Source organism: Odocoileus virginianus, chromosome 4 (genome assembly GCF_023699985.2).
Source record: "Odocoileus virginianus isolate 20LAN1187 ecotype Illinois chromosome 4, Ovbor_1.2, whole genome shotgun sequence".
Classification (NCBI taxonomy): Eukaryota; Metazoa; Chordata; class Mammalia; order Artiodactyla; family Cervidae; genus Odocoileus; species Odocoileus virginianus.
Window position 1 is genome coordinate 55,360,878 of NC_069677.1, and position 21,739 is coordinate 55,382,616.

Consider the following 21,739-nt stretch of genomic DNA (forward strand, 5'->3'; position numbering starts at 1 on the left):
TCATTTTTTCCCTTAAGCCATCCATTCACTTATATATTTATTCACATTTGTTTCAAGAAATGTTTACTTATAACTAATTTTTAATTAATTTTTATTGTAGTATAGTTGATTTACAGTGTTGTGTTTGAGGTGTACAGCAAAGTGAATTAATTATGTATATACATATAAGCACTTTTTTTTCAAATTCCTATCCAATATATGTCACTTAAGAGCTCTCTGTGCTATACAGAAAGTTCCTATTAGTTAAATGTTTTTTATATATAGTATGTATATGTCAAGCCCAATCTTCCCATTTATCCTTCTCCCTTCTTTCCCCTTTGGTAACCATAAATTTTTTTTTCCTACTTGTGTGGCTCTATTACTCTTTTGTAAATGTAGGTTCATTTGTAATATTTTTTAGATTCCACATATAAGCTATATCATATGATATTTGGTTTTCACTTTCTGACTTACTTCACTCAGTATGACAATCTCTAGATCCACCCGTGTCACTGCAAATGACATTGTTCCATTCCTTTTTATGGCTGAGTAGTATTTCATTGTGTATATATATATACCACATCAGCTTTATGAATTCCTCTGCTGATGGACATTTAGGCTGCTTCCACATCCTGACTGTGGTAAATACTGCTGCTGCAAATATTGGAGTGCATATATTTTTTAAAATTATTGTTTTATTTGGATATATGCCCAGGAGTAAAACTGCTAGATCATACAATAACTCTATTTTTAGTTTTTAAAAGAATCTCCATACAGTTCTCCATCATGGTTGCACCAAGTTACATTTCTACCAACAGTGTAGGAGGGTCCCCATTTCTCCACATCCTGCTCAGCATTGATTGTTAGTAGATTTTTTTTTTTTTTAATTATGGCTATTCTGAATGCTCTGAAGTGATATCTCATTATAGTTTTCATTTGCATTTCTCTAATAATTAATGGTGTTGAACATCTTTTCACGTGCTTTTTGGCCATCTGTATCTCTTCTTTGGAGAAGTGTCTATTTAGGTCTCATGCCTATTTTTTGATTGGGTTTTGTGGGTTTTTTTTTATATTGAGCTGCATGAGCTATTGTATATTATAGAGACTAATCCCTTGTCAGCTGCTTCATTTGCAAATATATTCTCCCATTCTAAGGGTTGTCTTTTTGTGTGTTTATGGTTTCCTTGGAGAAGGAAATGGCAACCCCCTCCAGTACTCTTGCCTGGTAAATCCCACGGACAGAGGACTCTGGTGGCCTACAGTCCACAGGGTTGCAAAGAGTCAGACACGACTGAGTGACTTCACTTCATTCACACTTTGTGGTGTAAAAGCTTTGAAGTTTAATTAGATCTCATTTATTTATTTTTGTTTTATTTTTTTTCCCAATTATTTTGATTAGTTGGAGGCTAATTACTTTACAATATTGTGGTGGTTTTTGCCATACATTGACATGAATCAGCCATGGATTTACATGTGTTCCCCTTCCTGATCCCCCTACCCACCTCCCTCCCCATCCCATCCCTCTGGGTCATCCCAGTGTACCAGCCCTGAGCACCTGTCTCATGCATCCCACCTGGACTGGCGATCTGTTTCACACTTGATAGTATACATGTTTCGATGCTGTTCTCTCAGATCATCCCACCCTTGCCTTCTCCTACAGAGTCCAAAAGTCTATTCTATACATCTGTGTCTCTTTTTCTGTCTTGCATATAGGGTTATCGTTACCATCTTTCTAAATTCCATATATATGCGTTAGTATACTGTATCGGTGTTTATCTTTCTGGCTTACTTCATTCTGTATAATGGGCTCCAGTTTCATCCATCTCATTAGAACTGATTCAAATGAATTCTTTTTAATGGCTGAGTAGTATTCCATTGTGTATATGTACCACAGCTTTCTTATCCATTCATCTGCTGATGGGCATCTAGGTTGCTTCCATGTCCTGTCTATTATAAACAGTGCTGTGATGAACACTGGGGTGCACGTGTCTCTTTCAGATCTGGTTTCCTCGGTGTGTATGCCCAGGAGTGGGGTTGCCAGGTCATATGGCAGTTCTATTTCCAGTTTTATTTTTGTTTTTATTTTCATCATTCTAGGAGGTGGGTCAAAAAAATCTTGCTGAGAAACTATTGTATGGCGTATGGAACTCTGCTCATTGTTATGGGGCAGCCGGGATGGCAGGAGAGTTTGGGGAACAATGGATACATGTATACATATGGCTGAGTTCCTTTGCCATTCACCTGAAACTATCACAAAATGGTTATTGGCTATACCCCAGTATAAAATAAAAAGTTTTAAAAAAAATACAACATAAAAGAAATCTTGCCACAATATATGTCAAAGAGTGTTATGCCTATATTTTCCCCTAAGACTTTAATAGTGTCTGGCCTTGAATTTAGGTCTTTAATCCATTGTGAGTTTATCTTTATGTGTGGTGTGAGGCAGTGCTCTAATTTTATACTTGGACATGAAGCTGTCTAGTTTTCCCAGCACCATTTATTGAAGAGGAAATCTTTACCTCACTATATATTTTTGCCTCTTTTTTCATATATGGGGTGACCATATGTGCATAGGTTTATCTCTGGACTTTCAATCCAGTTCCATTGATCTACTTTTTATTTTTGTTCCAGTACCATACTGTTTGGATGACTGCAGCTTTGTAGCATTGTCTGAAATCAGGGAGCCTGATTTCTCCAGCTTCATTTTTCTTTCTCAAGGTTGATTTCACTATTCAGAGTCTTTTGTGTTCCCATAACAATTGTAAAATATTTTGTTCTAATACTATGAAAAATGCCATTGCTAATTTGATAGGGATTGCATTGAGTCTGTAGATTACTTTGCATAGCACAGTCATTTTGACAATATTAATTCTTCCTATCCAAGAACATGATCTATCTCTCAATCTGTTTGTTTCACTTCAGGTTCTATTTTGAAGAAGTTTTAACAGCAACCTGTTTTCCTCATTGAATGAATTAAAATATAGTGTTTAACATATGTTCATTTTTATACCTGCTTGAGAGTCATAATTTTTTGATAGCCTGATAAGTATCCTCAATAGCACACACCTTTCCTCAATAATCACTTTCCAGTTACTATAGCATTAATTTTTACACATCAACTTGCTATTTTGTAATATTAATAGCTACAGTGCTTTATATTAACTTTTGTAATTAATAAAATTAATGATTACAAAACAAGCACAAACTGCCCACTCACATGATTCTAATGATTATTGATTGATTCAGGCAAACAAATTTTTGTCAAGTCTGGTTTATGATGATACTTTTGAACAATGTATCTCTCTTTTATAAAAGACACAAACAGATGATTATTGAATAGGATGTTATCTCAAACATACAAGACAAGTAATACCAAAGAAAACATATTAATTATCACTTTGGGAACCTGATGTAATAACTCAATGTTTGGATTTCAGAGAAGATCCTAATTTGGTGGGTTGTGCTGAAAGATGAGAAAACAGGTTATGTATTGAGATGACCAAAAGGCAAATAGTAAAGCTGTAGACTCCAACAATGTGTTTTGGGATTAGATTATCAATCAAACAAATGAAACACAATTACGCTTACCCAGCACCAAATTTACTCAGCTTCCAAAACTGACACAGAACAGAGAAAACAACAACATGCAAAGAGCAGCATCACAAGGATCTCAGAATATTAGACACTACTTAAGATGTCCCTCCTCTTTTTCTTTTTTTTTTTTTTTTTGCATGAAATGTTCCCTTGGCGTCTCTAATTTTCTTGAAGAGATCTCTAGACTTTCCCATTCTGTTGTTTTCCTCTATTTCTTTGAATTGATCACTGAGGAAGGCTTTCTTATCTCTCCTTGCTATTCTTGAAACTCTGCATTCAAATGGGAATATCTTTCCTTTTCTACTTTGCTTTTCACTTCTCTTCTTTTCACAGCTATTTGTAAGGCCTCTTCAGACAACCATTTTGCCTTTTTGCATTTCTTTACCATGGGGATGGTCTTGATCCCTGTCTCCTGTACAATGTCATGAACCTCCATCCATAGTTCATCCAGCTCCCTGTCTATCAGATCTAGTCCCTTAAATCTATTTCTCACTTCCACTGTATATTCATAAGGGATTTGATCTAGGCATTTCATGCAAAAATGGGCTCAATAAAGGACAAAAATGGTATGGACCTAACAGAAGCAGAAGATATTAAGAAGAGGTGGCAAGAATACACAGAAGAACTGTACAAAAAATATCTTCATGACCCAGATAATCATAATGGTGTGATCACTCACCTAGAGCCAGACATCCTGGAATGTGAAGTCAAGTGGGCCTTAGAAAGCATCACTATGAACAAAGCTAGTGGAGGTGATGGAATTCCAGTTGAGTTATTTCAAATCCTGAAAGATGATGCTGTGAAAGTGCTGCACTCCATATGCCAGCAAATTTGGAAAACTCAGCAGTGGCCACAGGACTGGAAAAGGTCAGTTTTCATTCCAATCCCTAAGGAAGACAATCCAAAAGATTGTTCAGACTACCGCACTCTTTCACTCATCTCACACGTTAGTAAAGTAATGCTCAAAATTCTCCAAGACAGGCTTCAGCAACACGTGAACCGAGAACTTCCAGATGTTCAAGCTGGTTTTAGAAAAGGCAGAGGAACCAGAGATCAAATTGCCAATATCTGCTGGATCATCGAAAAAGCAAGAGTTCCAGAAAAACATCTATTTCTGCTTTATTGACTATGCCAAAGCCTTCGACTGTGTGGATCACAATAAACTGTGGAAAATTCTGAAGGAGATGGGAATACCTGACCACCTGACCTGCCTCTTGAGAAACCTGTATGTAGGTCAAGAAGCAACAGTTAGAACTGGACATGGAACAGCAGACTGGTTCCAAATAGGAAAAGGAGTACGTCAAGGCTGTATACTGTCACCCTGCTTATTTAACTTCTATGCAGAGTACATCATGAGAAACGCTGGGCTGGAAGAAGCACAAGCTGGAATCAAGATTGCCGGGAGAAATATCAATAACCTCAGATATGCAGATGACACCACCCTCATGGCAGAAAGCAAAGAAGAACTAAGGAGCCTCTTGATGAAAGTGAAAGAAGAGAGTAAAAAAGTTGGCTTAAAGCTCAACATTCAGAAAACTAAGATCATGGCATCTGGTTCCATCACTTCAATTCAAATAGATGGGGAAACAGTGGACACAATATCAGACTTTATTTTGGGGGGTTCCAAAATCACTGCAGATGGTGATTGCAGCCATGAAATTAAAAGACACTTACTTCTTGGAAGGAAAGTTATGACCAACCTAGATAGCATATTAAAAAGCAGAGACATTACTTTGCCAACAAAGGTCCGTCTAGTGAAGGCTATGGTTTTTCCAGTGGTCATGTATGGATTTGAGAGTTGGACTGTCAAGAAAGCCGAGTGCCGAAGAATTGATGCTTTTGAACTGTGGTGTTGGAGAAGACTCTCGAGTGTCCCTTGGACTGCAAGGAGATCTAACCTGTCCATCCTAAAGGAGATCAGTCCTGGGTGTTCATTGGAAGGACTGACACTAAAGCTGAAACTCCAATACTTTGGCCACCTAATGCAAAGAGTTGCCTCATTGGAAAGGACCCTGATGCTGGGAGGGATTGAGGGCAGAAGGAGAAGGGCAGACAGAGGATGAGATGGCTGGATGGCATCCCCGACTTGATGGACATGAGTTTGAGTAAACTCCAGGAGTTGGTGATGGACAGGGAGGCCTGAAGTGCTGTGATGCATGGGGTCACAAGGAGTCAGACATGACTGAGCGACTGAACTGAACTGACTGAAGTAAGGATTAAATATTTAACTTTAGATGCAGATGTTGGCCTTTTATATAGCAATATGCCTGAAAGCCCCTTTCTTGGATCACAGCCTTGTCATGGCAAAGGGGCTTGCATAACGCACTGACTCTATGAGCCATGCCATGCAGGACCATCCAAAATAGATGGGTCATAGAGGAGAGTTCTGACAAAACGTGGTCCACTGGAGGAGGGAATAGCAAGCACCTCCTGTATTCTTGCTGTGAGAACCCCATGAACAGCATAAGAAGGCAGAAAGGTATGACACCAGAATATGAAACCCCCCCCCCAAGGTCGGAGGGTATCCAATGTGCCACTGGGAAAGAGTGGAGGGCAATTACTAATAGCTACTGAAAGGAAGAAGTGGTTGGGCCAAAGCAGAAATGACAGGCAGTTGTGGATGTGTCTCATAATAAAAGTGAAACCCAATGCTGTAAGGAACCATATTACATAGGAACTTGGATTGTCAGGCCCATGAATCACGGTAAGTTGAATGTGGTCAAGCAGGAGATGGCAAGAATGAACATCAACATCTTAGGAATCAGTGAACTAAAATGGAAAGGTATGGGGAAATTTAATTCAGAATATCATTATATCTACTATTGTGTGCAAGAATCCCATAGAGAAAATGGAGTGACCTTCATAGTCAACAAGAGCCCAAAATGCAGTACATGGGTGCAATCTCTAAAATGACAGAATGATCTGTTAGTTTCCAAGACAAACCATTCAGCATCACAGTAATCCAAGTCTATACCCAGTCACTGACGCCAAAGAAGCTGAAGTTGAATGGCTCTATGAAGACCTAAAAGATCTTCTAGAACTAATACCAAAAAAAAGATGTCCCTTTCTTCATGGGGATTTGGGATGTAAAAGTAGGAAGGCAAGAGATACCTGGAGTAACAGGCGAGTTTGGCCTTGGAGTACAAAATGAAGCAGGACAAAGGCTAACAGAGTTTTCTCAAGAGAAAACACTGGTCATAGCAAACACCCTTTTCCAGTAACAAAAGATAGCTCTACACATAGACATCCCAAATAGTCAATACTGAAGTCAGATTAATCATAATTTTTATAGCAGAAAATGGACAAGCTCTTTACAGTCAGTAAAAACAAGCCCTAGAGCTGATTGTGGCTCAGATCATCAGTTCCTTATTGCAAAATTCAGGCTTAAATTGAAGAAAGTAGGGATCATATGAAAAGCAAGGGAATTTCAGAAAAACATCTACTTCTATTTCATTGACTATGCCAAAGCCTTTGACTGTGTGGCTCACAGAAAAACTGGAAAATTCTTGAAGAGATGGGAATATCAGACCTCTTTACCTGTCTCCTAAGAAAATCCGTTTGCAGGTCAAGAAGCAAGAATTAGAATGTTACATGAAACAACTAACTGATTCAAATTGGGAAAGGAGTATGACAAGTCTGTATATTGTCACTGTGCTTATTAAACTTATATGCAGTGTACATTATTCAAAATGTCAAGTTGGATGAATCAGAAGCTGGAATCAAGATTGCTGGGAGAAATATCAACAACTTTGGATATATAGATGATACCACTCGAATGGCAGAAAGTGAAAAGGAAATAAAGAGCTTCTTGATGAAGATGAAAGTGGAGAGTGAAAAAGCTGGCTTAAAATGCAATATTCAAAAAACTAAAATCAAGGCACCTGGTCCCATCACTTCATGGCAAATAAAAGGGGGGAAAAGTAGAGGCAGTGACAGAGTTCTTTCCTTGGTCTCCAAAATCACTGCAGATGGTAACTGCAGCCATGAAATTAGAAGATGTTTGCTCCTCAGGAAGAAAGTTATGACCAACCTAGACAGTGTATTAAAAAGATATCCTTTGCCAACAAAGGTTCATATAATCAAAGCTATGGCTTTTCCTGTAGTGATGTACAGATGTGAGAGTTGGACCGCAAAGAAGGCTGAGTGCTGAAGAGTTATGCTTTCAAACTGTGATGCTGGAGAAGACTCTTGGGAGTCCCTTGGATGGCAAGGAGGTCAAACCAGATAAACTAAAAGAAATCAACCCTGAATGTTCATTGAAAGGACTGATTCACTGAAGCTGAAACTCCAATACTTTGGCCACCTGATGTGATGAGCTGACTTATAGGAAATGTCCCAGATGCTGGAAAAGATTGAAGGCAAAAAGAGAAGGCGTGAGAGGATGAGTAGGTTAGATAACATCACCAACTCAATGGACATGAATTTAAGTAAACTGTGGGCGATAGTGAAGGACAGGGAAACCTGGCATGCCGCAGTACATGGGATGGCAAAAAGTCGGACATGAGTTAGCACCTGAACAACAATAACATGCCTGAAAGCAGACTTGTGTATTAAATGAATGAAAGAAAACTAACAATTTACAGAGTGCATAAAATTAATGTATGAATGATTAATTGACAAAGCTACTTGAAGATAGCAACCCTATCTAAAGAAAACTATCTAAAGAAAACTGCAAGTTTTTGTTTCTCTTAAAACTTGTCCTCACTTACCACTATCATTCCTGTCACTGTCTTGAAACTATTGTGTTTATTTGCCTATAATCATACTTTGTTTTTATACTTTACTATGATTGGTGAATATTTGCCATGCATCAGGGAGAATAAATGATATATATTAGGATAAATATAGTAGAAGTCTTCACTGTAGCAGGATTTAAGATTAGGTAAACTAATTTTTTCCAAGATACATAGTTATTTTGCTTTGATTTAAACCTAAATTTATCCAAAGCTAAAATCATGATATTGTCCCTTAAACTCACAAATCTCAAAATATATCCTTTAGACTATAACTGATTAGCAAGCTATATGTATTATTTATAGATTTTCTTCTAGCCAATTAATATACTTATCTTTTATTCTAATGCCTAGCTGTAAATTAAATGGTGAAGCCATGAGTGATAAAGCTCCATGGAGTCCATCCTCCATATGGTCATGAGAAACTTTAACACCAACATTTTGAAGTCGTGAGACATACATAAGCCCATCATCTCTTATAAGATCATATTGACAGGTGAGGATGTAAGTTAAGGGCAAATTTTGCAACTGGGAATCATTGACGGCCAAGGGTGATAATCTGCTATCCAAAAGTGCTGAATATGAAGGATTAAGTCTTCCAAGAATCGGTTCTGTATATATATGGTTCTTCTTATACTTCTCAGGAAGAAAGGTGCTCCAGTTAACCAGCTTGAACAGATGCCTTGAACCATGAGGCATGTGTTGATTTTTCATCATTGCCTGGGGGAGTGCTTTATCCTGAGTCAAATACAGGCATGCAAGTTCTATTCCCAGTTTCTTTGGCAGAAATAGACCATGTTCATTTTCTCTGTGAGAAGGAATGGTGATATCAATGACCTGTAAGCTGGGGTAAATTAAAGCTTGTGCTTTCAGTTTATTTTTGAATTCTGGATCATTCTGTATCTGAAAAATATATACAATAAAATGTGAATGAATCAAAGGCTTCAAAACTACAGGAGTAGCAGCCTTCATTCCAATCATACCAGCTGTGATGATGTAAATAATTATAAAAATGATATAGTTCCTAGTAATTATTTTCATCATATTTATACTTTACAGGGCATTAAAATGTGTGATCCCACTTTCATCACTAAGGTAATGATTCACACATATACACACATGTATTTATTCATATATGTAAGGTAACATCAGTCACTCAGTCATGTCTGACTCTTTGTGACCCCAAGGACTGTAGCCCATCAGGCTCTTCTGTCCATGGAATTCTCCAGGCAAGAATACTGGAGTGGGTTGTCATCTCCTTCTCCAGGAGACATTCCCAACCCAGGGACTGAACTGAGGTGTCCCAGTTGCAGGCAGACTCTTTACCAACTGAGTCACCAGGGAACCACCAAACAAAAAAATAATTATGTGATTCCTAGGAAAGATGAAAAGTTATCTATATGGAAAACCATTTTTGACCTAAAGTGACCTAAGTGAGAAGAAAAAATTAATACAGCAACAGGATATCAATATCCAAATTCACATTATCTAAATTCAAAAGGAATTCTATCAAGTTAAAGGAAATATTCCTAATATACAACTCGCCTTCATGCAGCATGTATTTGGAGATTCTCTTTCTTACAGAGATAAGAGAGCCTGAGATTTCAGCTATGGGGTGAGAAGAGCTATCATATATTTCTCTTACCCTTTCTTTTACTCCTATGCTCTCTAGAAGAAAACCTACAATTAACCTCTGAGGAGCAACTACCTAGACACAGATCAACCTTCTTAACAATGACATCTATAGAAATAAATATACCAGCTGCCACTCCACACGAAAATTTCAATATCTGGAGGGTCTTTCTTAAAGTTAACCCCTCACCAAAGTAGCTGACATACCAAATGAGAGAATTAATTGGAAATAATCCCAGTGGAACCTCACAAGGGGACATGTTAGCCAACCAACTGAAACTGCACACTCAAGGCATAGTGGGTGCCACAATTCCAAAGCAGAAAATGAGGAAAGACAAATTTCTCTAACATAATCTCTCATATGCTCTTGATCACACCTCAATGCCCTCAGACGGATTATTTCCTAAACCAGCTGGCTCATCTCATAAGCAGAGTAGAAGAACAACTGCACACACATAAACAAAAATGAGATGGAGAGACTCAACCAATACCTTCCCAGGCTAGTAGCAAAAGTGATCCTACAAGAGGAGTTAGAAGATCCTGCTGGTTTTAGAGATAGGTATCCCTCTTACTGGAGAGGGCAACGGCACCCCACTCCAGTACTCTTGCCTGGAAAATCCCATGGGCAGAGGAGCCTGGTGGGCTGCTGTCCATGGGGTCGTGAAGAGTCGGACACGACTGAACAACTTCACTTTCACTTTTCACTTTCAGCGTTGGAGAAGGAAATGGCAACCCACTCCAGTGTTCTTGCCTGGAGAATCCCTGGGATGGCGGAGCCTGGTGGGCTGCCATCTAAGTGGTCACAAAGAGTCGGACACTACTGAAATGACTTAGCAGCAGCATCCCTCTTATTATGTCAGTTTTGTTCCAAAAAATTGGCTTTGGAAGTAAGAAGTATATATTCTACTGAATTCCTTTTTCAAATGTATTAGTTATTGTGGACTGCTATTATTTAATTGCACATAGCAAGGATTTTTTCATAAAGAAGGCAAAGCACCGAATCATTGATATTTTCCAACTGTGGTGCTGGAGAAGCCTCTTGAGAGTCCCTTGGACAGCAAGAAGAGCAAATCAGTCAATCCCAAAGGAAATCAACCCTAAATACTGAAGCTTCAATACTTTGGCCACATGATATAAGCAGCCAACACATTGGCAAAAAACCTGATGCTGGCAAAGACTGAAGGCAGAAGAAGAGGGTGACAGAGGATGAGATGGTTGGATGGCATCACCAATGCAATGGACATGAACTTCGGCAAACTCTGGTACATAGTGAGGGACAAGAAGGCCTGGTGTGCTGCAGGCCATGGGGTCAAGAAGGGTCAGAGATGATTTGGTAACTGAACAACGAACTGCAGCAAGGCTTTGAACATTGTAAAAATGGCCATTTTTCTTTTTTATTACTGCAGTGATTCTTCCATGCAAGCATGACATGTGGCCCAAATGTTACCTGCTCACATTCCACTGAAATACATGAACTACAGTAATCCCAAGTGCTTGGTAGACTTTACAGTTTACTTGAAGGGAACAATGGGCTTCCCTGGTAGCTCAGTGATAAAGAATTTGCCTGCAATGCAGGAGACCCGAGTTCAATTCCTGGGTCTGGAAGATCCCCTGGAGGAGGATATAGCAACCCACTCAAGTACTTTTGCCTAGAGAATCGGATGGACAGAGGAGCCTGGAGGGTGATGGTCCACAGGGTCACAAAGAGTTGGACACAACTGAAGCGACAAAGCAGCAGCAAGGAGAACTGTCAGGAAGCAATTAGCGAAAGGCTTCCTGCGTGCTGTTTTGGATCTGTCAGGAACCCTCTGGCCCTCACTGATTCCTGAATATTCAGGAATTAAGAGGAGAGGCTCGCCTTTCCCAGGGCTGAGGAATCCAGGCATTTCTCATTAGGGTGATAAGTACCCTCTTCCTTCTTACGAAAAGATGATTGTTTGCAACTCTCTCTTTGATAGGGATCATCTTATGTTTTGTAAGTCTGGAATTTTAATCTTTATCTTTGCTGAGAATAACCACCTTGTAAGACAGTATATATGCCCACGCCATGTTGATTAAAACACCTTTGCTCCATTAGAGCTTGGGTCCCCGTGTCTTTCTTTCTATTCTTTCTTTCTCTCTCTCTCTCTTTCTGGCTAATTCCTTGGAGTGCGGAGGCCCGCTGAGCTCACTTTCTTGCCCGGGCTTCTAACACCCTCTCCAGAAGGCACGCGGTGCCTTCACCCACTCGAGAGGGCGCCTGGTGCCTACGTGTAGCAGCGCGAACCCTAAGAATACGACTCTATTGACTTTCCGCGTAAACCAGGGGATATCAGCCTCTTTCTCTCTCTTACTTTTCTTATTGCTGACTCCGGACCTCCAGGTTCCGGTCCATTAAAGGACAAACAGAGAACAAATCTGTTTATCTCGTTAAAATGGTTCGTAGACATTGTTTCATTTCCCTCAAAATTGGTGATTAAATTAGGAGGCTTATTTATAAGGATATTTTTTTTCCTTCAATGCTTTTAGAGCCACATTGTCTAAAGGTAAAGTTATGTAAAAGAACAGGTTTCTTTGTTGTTGGTTTTTCCATTTAGCAGTTTAAAATATAAGTCCGTTAAAAACATTCAAACAAAAAGAAAATGATACTTTGTGTTGGAGTTATAGCACGTGTACATGTCATAAATAAGTATAACACATAAGACATAAGACATACCAGTTGAGCCACTGTTGCCGCAATTAAACCCCCAGCACTCTCCCCTGAAATACAGACTCGAGTGGGGTCCACTCCATATTTTGCAAGAATTTTATCTTGTAGAAAGAATTTGACCACAGAAATGACATCTTCATGGGCAACAGGAAATTGATATTGATGACCTAATCTGTAACTTCAAAGAAAAAAAAAGAAAGAAAGAAAAGTAGACATGATTAAACTTCAGTTGCATATATTGAGGTATCTCTCAATACAATCAGTAGGTCCAGAGAAGAAAATTGACCGAGTTTTGAATCTTTAATTTCCTTTACTTTCAGCAATCATACCTAGGCTTACTACTAACTTGTTTTTCAAATAAAATGTAGATTTTTAGATAAAGCTTTTTTTCAAATGTCCTATTCTATGGGGACTTGAGAGAGATAAAGATTATGTCTTCATCCTCAGAACACTGTATACAAATTTTTCAGCAAATGTGCAATCAATAGGGGAGATGATCTCTCTGTAGCATTTATTAGATTCTCAAATGCAGTTGGTAGCAAATATTTTCACAACCATGTTAAGAGGGCACACTACATTTTCAAAGCAGCAAATCTGACAATGAATGATTTGTATATGTCTTATGTTTGAAATTTATTCAGTCAGTAAAAATTCTATAAAATAGCATGTTCTGTTATCAAAACTTATATCATAAGGTGAATACGTGAGTATGAGCTTACATATGACCTGCAAACATAATTCAAAAGAAAAGTTTTGAAATTTGATATTGAAGTACAGTAAGTGATCTTGTGTAACAACTGTCAAAATCACTTTAAGGCAAATTAGTAGAGCATCTGTTAATGTGAACAACTATATGTATATCTCTCTATAGTTTATTCATCTAATATTGGGGCAAACTCTATTGGGTTGTCTTACTTTTTTTTTATTTCTACTTATACTGGTAATCTTACTATAAATTTGAATTGGCGAGTTAATAATATCAACACTAACCATTACATTCTGGACAGACAACCCTTGCAATTTTGCCCGACTGTAATCTATCTTACCAGAAGATGGTAAAGGACAAGAAGGCCTGGAATGCTGCAGTGCATGGGGTCGCAACTGGGTCAGATGCGACTGGGAGACAGAACAACAATCTACATCTAAAATATCTTAAATATATTTTAAATATAGTATAAACTAAAGAACATATCAAAATATACTGCTACTTTAAAAGCTCTTCAGGATTAAAAAAATAAATATCAGAAATAACTGATGGAATTCTTAATATAGGTACAACACATATTACCATTTAAAAGTACCTAAGATAATAAAGAGTTGACTTTGGGAACTTTGGGAGAGACCCTGATGCTGGGAGGGATTGGGGGCAGGAGGAGAAGGGGATGACAGAGGATGAGATGGCTGGATGGCATCACTGACTCGATGGACATGAGTTTGAGTAAACTCCGGAAGTTGGTGATAGACAGGGAGGCCTGGCATGCTGCGATTCATGGGGTCACAAAGAGTCGGACATGACTGAATGACTGAACTGAACTGAAGATAATAAAATGGTATATTAGGTTAAAATTATTGAGTGAAAGGGAGAATATTCTAATTATTATAGAAGTGTCTCTGAAAACATCTAGGTTCTGGTTGCTCTAAGGCAGCAATGATGAGCAGGACAGCACTGGTTTCACTTGTACGTTATATTCAATCTATTTAAGTTCTTACATACCAAGAAATTCCACTATATTCTCTATTCACTATTGGGCTAGAAGTCTCTAAGAAAATTTCTGTACTACTTAATTGATGGGGAAAATGGGGGGGGGGGGGGATGCATCCTGAAGATGGAGTACAGAGAATGTCTAAATAGGCCATAAAGGATGGGACATTTCCTAGTCTTTGCTGCATATTGTTGGAAATTTGGGCAAAAATCATGAGCACTTAGGCTCTCTCATTTTGAGAATGACTATAAACTCCCAGATGGTCCCAACATTTTCATCCGATGCTCCTCCAAAAGAATATCTATATAACCGACATCTTATAATAACCTATAATGGAAAACAATCTGAAAAACTGTGCACAACTAATCACTCTGCTGTAGCCCACCAGACTCCTCTGTCCATGGGATCCTCCAGGCAAGAATACTGGAGTGGGTTGCCATGCCCTTCTCTGAAATCAACTGCAGTTCAATTTTAAAAGAGAATATTCATAAAATTTATTTTTTATCACCAACTCAAAAAAACAAAAAACCCGTCAGCATCCAAAATGTGTAATGGATAATTAAGCACCTAGGCATTTCTAGAAAATATCATAGTGGTATTGCCAAAAATGTTCAGCCTGTGGTGCCTCCCAGAGGTCTCTAATGACAGAGGTTAAAGGGAAACTAGGCCCCTTTGTGGGAGAAGGAAATGGCAACCCACTCCAGTGTTCTTGCCTGGAGAATCCCAGGGACGGCGGAGCCTGGTGGGCTGCTGTCTATGGGGTCGCACAGAGTCGGACACGACTGCAGCGACTTAACAGCAGCAGCAGCTGACCCCTTTGTATAATCCCCTGGTGGCTCAGATGGTAAAGCATCTGCCTACAATCCTACAATGCAGGAGACTGGGTTCAATCCCTGGGTCAGGAAGATCTCCTGGAGAAGGAAATGGCAACCCACTCCAGTATTCTTGCCTGGAAAATCCCATGGACAGAGGACCCTGGTAGGCTACAGTCCATGGGGTCGCAAAGAGTTGGACACAATTGAATGCTTTCACTTTCACTTTCAGGCCCCTTTGGGGAAGAGTGGATAATGTAACACTAATAAAAGTTACTAACATAAACCAAAAAATCCCTAAGATCCCTGTCCTTTCGGAGGCTTGGGTGCCTTCTTTGGAAATTAAAACTATGTCATAAAGGCAAAAGATCATGCTCTTACTCCACTCCCACAACGACAGCACCAAGATTCTTTGCCGTCTGTCTATTCAGGAGGTCCAAAGCTGCTAATTCTGAAATGAAAAAAATAATTTGAAAGTGTACTCTGTAAATAAAGAGCAATGGAAAACCACCTACACGTCTGAAATGTGATAGAAATGTGCTTATGATTAGAGAGTTTCCGTGAAAAAAGAGGAGTGGTCATTCTCAGATTACACAGTGTAAAGAATTATTGAAAAGGGGAAAATGGATTCCACAGTGTATAAAAGTGAGCCTGAGAAACATAAAGAGAGTGATAGAGGACTACAAAGAGAGAGAGAGATTCCAGAGCAAGGAAGATCAAGGTAGAAGAGGTTGAAACATGCTTAGGTGTCAATGGAAAGGACACATTTCTAGACAGAGGAAAGAGAAATATGGATTAAATGTCAAACAATATGAGAAAATATGACCCCAGACAAAAATAGAGATTACATTTTACCAAAAGATTAAAGTGCATCTTGTAGGATATAAGTAGAAAGAAGTGAAATTAAAGAGTAAAACAGTGCTAATAATTTTCAAGGATGCATAAGGTACTTATGGAGAGGGGGAGTGGAACATTCTGAATTTGGACAGACGTCCTTGATAATTGAGAGAGGATGAGCTGAGAGACTTGAAAGAGCACTGAGTGTTTGGAAGTGACATTGACAGGAAGGATAGAAACTAAATACACACAAGAAACAGCGTCTTTAAGCCACCTTGATGGATGGTAGAATGGGGCTGCTCACCAGTGATGTGAGGGTTAAGCCTGTGGATCCTGCTGATAGGCCTAGATTTGGCCACAAGTTCTACCACTTGCTAATAATAGGGCTTGGAACAAGTTACTGAACCATTCTGTAGCTACCTTATCTGTAAAACTGTGACAGTATTAGCCATCCTAAGAATGTGATTACCAATCAAATAAAGGTGGACCTCCCACCTGAGGAGAGTAGCATCTGTGGTTGTTTTGAAACGTTAAACAGATCACAAAGTCAAAATCCTGGGTATAATGACTTAGGCTATATGCTTTTTGAGGAAAGGAGTCATTATTTGCGTCTTACATTCTGAATTGCATTAATACAATATCCTCTGTATTCAATGCTATGTGGTGAGTCAATAATATCAAGAGTATAAAAGCAACTGTGTGTATATGTGTCTATGTGAACTCTATGTGATATGTCTGAGCGTGTTTGAGTTTGTGCCTGGGAGAATGTGTATGACTATAATTTTCTTAGCTATTCCATTGTACTTCTTAGAATCACTTGCAAACATCAGATGGGAATAGACTTGATGGGAGGATCTAATTCCTCGTTGTATTTTATTTTTCCATTTGAAGTTCAAATGAATTCCCCACTTTACACTGTCAGTGTAACTTTATTTGATAATAATTTTTATAATAATCTTATATTTTTCAGATTTGCCAAGAAGTATATGAAGACCTATATATGAACCATGAATGATACATATACATACTTACACACATATCAACACTCTGCTAATTATATATATACCACAATGTATTCTAATATAAATACATGTAATGTGCAATACACACAAACACACATGCTCACTCATATTTGCTTATATAAAAAGCACTTACTACAACTTCCCAAAACAAAGGCACCACCATGAACAAAAATTACAGCTGGTCTCTGGCTTGCTGACTTCCTCTTAGGCAAGTACAAACGTACTGGAATATCATTAAAGGTTATATCCATCACTGTAACGTTTTCATCTGAAATTGGTTGTGTGTAGTCCAGTTTCATTATTGTGGAAAACAATTCATCAAATCTTTTAAGACCTATTTTTTCCAATAATGTAGCCTGTCAAAACAAACAAAAACAAATTAAAACACTAAACATTTTGAATTTTAGTACCATCATTTAACTTTTATCAGTTTACATGCAACTTATTTTGGTCTACTTGCTTCTTAAATGTAAGTTGCAAAATTTTATCATAAAAATTAACTGAGTAACAAGATTTTACACTTCTCTATGCAAATTCTAAATATTTTAATTTCACTTAATTACTTATTCATTTAAAATTTCAGAGAGTTTATAATCTCAGGCAAAATTTCATCAGACTTTTTAGTCACCAATAAGCTAAATTTAAACTTGTACATGGAAAGGATGATTAATTATATTATATAGTCAAAGCAATTTGGATATTGAAGAGTAAGATTGGTGGACTCATAAAACCTTATTCCAAGTCTCCTGAGAAGATAAAATAGATAATACGTGTATTATTGGTGAAAGACTGGACTCACAGATTAAGGGAAGAACACAGTCGGTTCAGAAATAAACATACAAATATGTCCAGTGTATTTTTGACACAGACACAAGGCAATTCAATGAAGAAAGAAGTTTCAACAAATGGTCTTGGAGCAATTGGACATCCGTATGCAAAAAAATGTACCTTCATCAATTCCTCACAGTTTACATAGAAATTAACTCATAAAGGAACCAATACCTAAATGCAAAAAAAGTAAAACTACAAACCTCTTAGAAGATATCATAGGAGAAAATCTTTGTGATTTTATGCTAGGTTAAAAAGTTCTTAAGAGGCTTAAAGACTTCCCAGGTGGCTCAGTGATAAAGAATCCACCTGCCAAATCAGGAGATGCAGAAGAGGCGGGTTCCGTTTCTGGGTTGGAAAGATTCTCTGGAGGAGGAAATGGCAACTGATCTGGTATTCTTGCCTGGAAAATTCCATGGACAGAGGAGTCTGGCAGGCTACAGTCCACGGGGATGCAAAGGGTTAGACACAACTGGTCTCACACACACACACACAGTATCAAAAAACAAAAGATTTTTATAGAAAAAGATAAAAAGGACTTCAACAAAATATAAAGGCTTTTGCTGTATAACTCAAGAAAACAAAATAAGAAGTCCAAGATTGGGAGAAAATATTTTCAAATTAAATATCTGCTAAATGACTTCATCCCAAATACAAAGAATTCACAATAATCAACAATAGCAAAATGAAGAACCATTTTTTTCAAATGGAGAAAAGATTAAACATATATGTCACCACAAAAAAACATGGAATAACAAATAAATACATGAAAAGTTACCCAATGCCTGTAATCTCTAAGGAAGTGAACATATATACCACAATCAGATATTTTGACACACGTATTAGAATGGTTTTTAAAGAAAAACTTAAAATTTTAAATGCTAGTAAGGACTTAGACCAAGTAAAACTTTCATATATTGCTGGTCTGAATGCAAAGTTGTATAGCTTCTTTGGAAAAAAAAATTGGGGCAATTTCCTATAAATTTAAGTATACATTTAAAATATGACCCAGCACATCTAGTTCTAGATATTGACTCAACAGAAATTAAAATTTTGTTCACATTACCTCCAAAGTGGGAACAACCTAAATATCTTTCAACTGTTTATTGAGAACAAACCATGATATACCCACATAATGGAGTACTACACAGCTTTAGAAAGGATTGAACTTATGATACTCAATGAGTGGATTACTCTCAAATGCATCATGCTCAGTGAAATGCATTAAGCTGGCTTCAAAATCCACATGCAGTATGAACTCACTTATATGATATTATGGAAAAAGCAAAGTATACAGACTTACAATGGTCAGTGGTTACCTTGAATTTAGGCTGGGGAAGAGTTTTCTGCAGATTCTTCACCACAGAGCCACCAGAGAAGCCCAGAAAGGGCGGCACAAGCGTGATTTGGGGGATTATGTTTTCACGTCTTGATTATCTTAGTGGTTACATGAATCTCTGCTGATATTAAACTACATGCTGCTGCTGCTGCTGAGTCGCTTCAGTCGTGTCCGGCTCTGTGCGACCCCATAGACAGCAGCCCACCAGGCTCCCCCGTCCCTGGGATTCTCCAGGCAAGAACAGTGGAGTGGGTTGCCATTTCCTTCTCCATTAAACTACATAGGTCTATATAATCAAAAGACTGAAAATTAACTGCATGGAAAGTTAAAAGTTGGCAAAATGATAAAAATAGGTAGAGTCTGAATATAGATTGTCTGGGTTTGATCTCCAATTCTAAAATTTATTAACTCTATGTCTTTGGATTACTTATTTCTTACATCTTGCTTTCCTCATTATAAAGTAAGGGTAAAAATTATTGACTTGTTCAAAGCACAGTTTTAAGTGTTAAGTCATACTTTTAAGGAAATTAAAGTAGGGAAGGCTACACCACAAGTGCTCAATAATTCTTAGCTTTTTTCATTAACAACGTGTATAGAAAATATTCTCAAATATTTTCACAGCTGGATGAAGATAATCACAGTGAAGATAATTTCAATTTAGCAGATATATCACTTTAAAATCAACTTTTTTTTTACTTTTGGCCCCTCATTTCTCATAGATCCTATCTTGGAGTAGATACTGACTACAACTCTATTGAATAAAAAACAGTTATTCATGTTAATACCATTTTAGATATCACTGCATGCTATCTTGGAACACCTGCTCCCTTATTCTCATAGTAACTCTGAAATGTGCTTATAGACTTCTCACTTTGCAACTGAAAAAAACTGAGCCATAAAAGGACGAAGTAGACTCTTTCAAGGAATGATTGGCTGCTTTTAAAATTAATGCTCTCTCTTTCTTCTACTCCTGCTGTCAATAAAGTGAATGTGTAACTTATATTTTTCCATATCACTTTATCAAGAACTGTGATGTTTGCTTCCACGACATATGTTAAAAATCTCAGTCATGACAGTAACAAAATGTTTATTACACAAATAAGCAGAAACTGATGAATTGCTAGCATAATTCACACATATACACGTAAAATGCACCTATAAGCAAATACAAGTGTTGGTTCTACTTTGGATGAACAACAGTTTAATTCTCTTTTGCGTTTGATAATTAAAAGTGGAATTTTAAAGTTGCATGTTTTCAGGATATACTAACACTGATGAGCCAGAGTAATAAACTCTGTAGTAGTAACTCTGAAGTTTAAGATATATAAGCTGTTCAGAAAAGAACATGGCAGTTTCTCTGTAGGGATGGCACTCACTTGTTTTTCTCTAATATCCACCGAATGAAAAGGTGAAGCCTTTGCAATGAAAGGAAGCATTAAGGCCAAGGGGTGATTTGGCATACTTTGGACTTTGGGCAGGAGATACCTTGGGATCTAGTTTGACAGATCCATCATCTCCTCTGGGTAGCACAATAGACAGCCACTTCCCAGGTACCATGCACTGCTCTGATTATTTTTTATCTGCTGATGCATTTTCCCTCAGACTTTCTATTATATCATTTATAAGGCCTCCAGGTAGCAGCATGATTTGAGAGGAGAGTGTGATATTTTCAGTGGGGTAGAACTTAGTTCAAATTCTGGCACTGTCACAAAAAAATCTGAAAACCAGCAATTTTAAGATTGAAGGTAGACAAGAGAGTGGTTTTCAAAGTACAGTCTTGGAATTCTTGTGGGCATCTTGTTTATTTTATAAGCAGAAATTTTACTTCCCCAGGTTTTGTACAGATTCAAACAGGCTTCATAATGATTTATTCAATTAAACAGATTAATAATATTTGGCTCATTTATCCCAAAAGAAAACTGAAGTCTCTTTCAAAATGCTAATTGAAAGAAAGCTTACATGTTCTTGTAACAAGGCATCCCAATCACCTGGAAAAGAAAAACTTACCATAAATGAAGTTATTTTTATAGCAGCATCAATGGTCCTTACTTTCCAGGGTTCTTCAATGTTTTCTGGTATTGGTGTATAAATATAATAAGCCAAGAGGATACAAGTCAGTCCAAAGCACAGAGTTTTGTACCCCATAATGATATTCTTTTCACAACCCCTCTGCAGTAATAAAATAATGTGGCCCTATATATACTAAAACGCTTGGTAGGTGGACAAAGATACTTGACAGGCTCCTGCTAATGTGATCATATTACTTGGAATGTAATCAGCTGCAAGATTAACAGTGACGATAGTAACTAGTTCAACAGTTACTCTATCTGAAATACAGTTCACAATATCTTTCATCAAATCTGTAGACAGAGTAGCAAAGATTTTTAAATGCTGGTAGAAGCTCTTTCACCCTGTGACACCATCATTGACTCAGCACAACAAATTTTATTATGAGTCTAAACAGAACACATGATAAACCATGATGTCTGTTTCTTCTATTAATATTTTGTAAAGATTACTGTGAAGAGTTTAAAAAAAAACTGTCAGGAAATATTTAGTTACTCACAAGGC

The 21,739-nt window shown here is 37.7% G+C and overlaps 1 protein-coding gene across 1 annotated transcript; it reads right to left on the bottom strand.

Annotated features, from left to right (window-relative positions):
• Positions 1-1,526: 1,526 nt before the first annotated feature.
• On the bottom strand, positions 1,527-21,321 carry LOC110132920 (arylacetamide deacetylase-like 2). Its single transcript, XM_020886549.2, has 5 exons — positions 21,176-21,321; positions 17,135-17,357; positions 15,524-15,593; positions 12,634-12,805; positions 1,527-9,209 (listed from the first exon to the last, which is right to left on the bottom strand). The coding sequence occupies exons 1-5, from the start codon at positions 21,311-21,313 to the stop codon at positions 8,607-8,609; spliced, it is 1,206 nt and encodes a 401-aa protein (XP_020742208.2). The 5' UTR covers positions 21,314-21,321; the 3' UTR covers positions 1,527-8,606.
• Between the last annotated feature and the right edge of the window lie 418 nt (positions 21,322-21,739).

Coding starts and splice junctions, on each gene's coding strand:
- LOC110132920 (XM_020886549.2), bottom strand. CDS start 21,313: ATGGGGTACAAAACTCTGTGCTTTGGACTGACTTGTATCCTCTTGGCT. Junction 17,358..21,175: donor TAAAAATAACTTCATTTATG/GTAAGTTTTTCT, acceptor TTGTTTTGACAG/GCTACATTATTGGAAAAAAT. Junction 15,594..17,134: donor CTTTGTTTTGGGAAGTTGTA/GTAAGTGCTTTT, acceptor TTTTCATTTCAG/AATTAGCAGCTTTGGACCTC.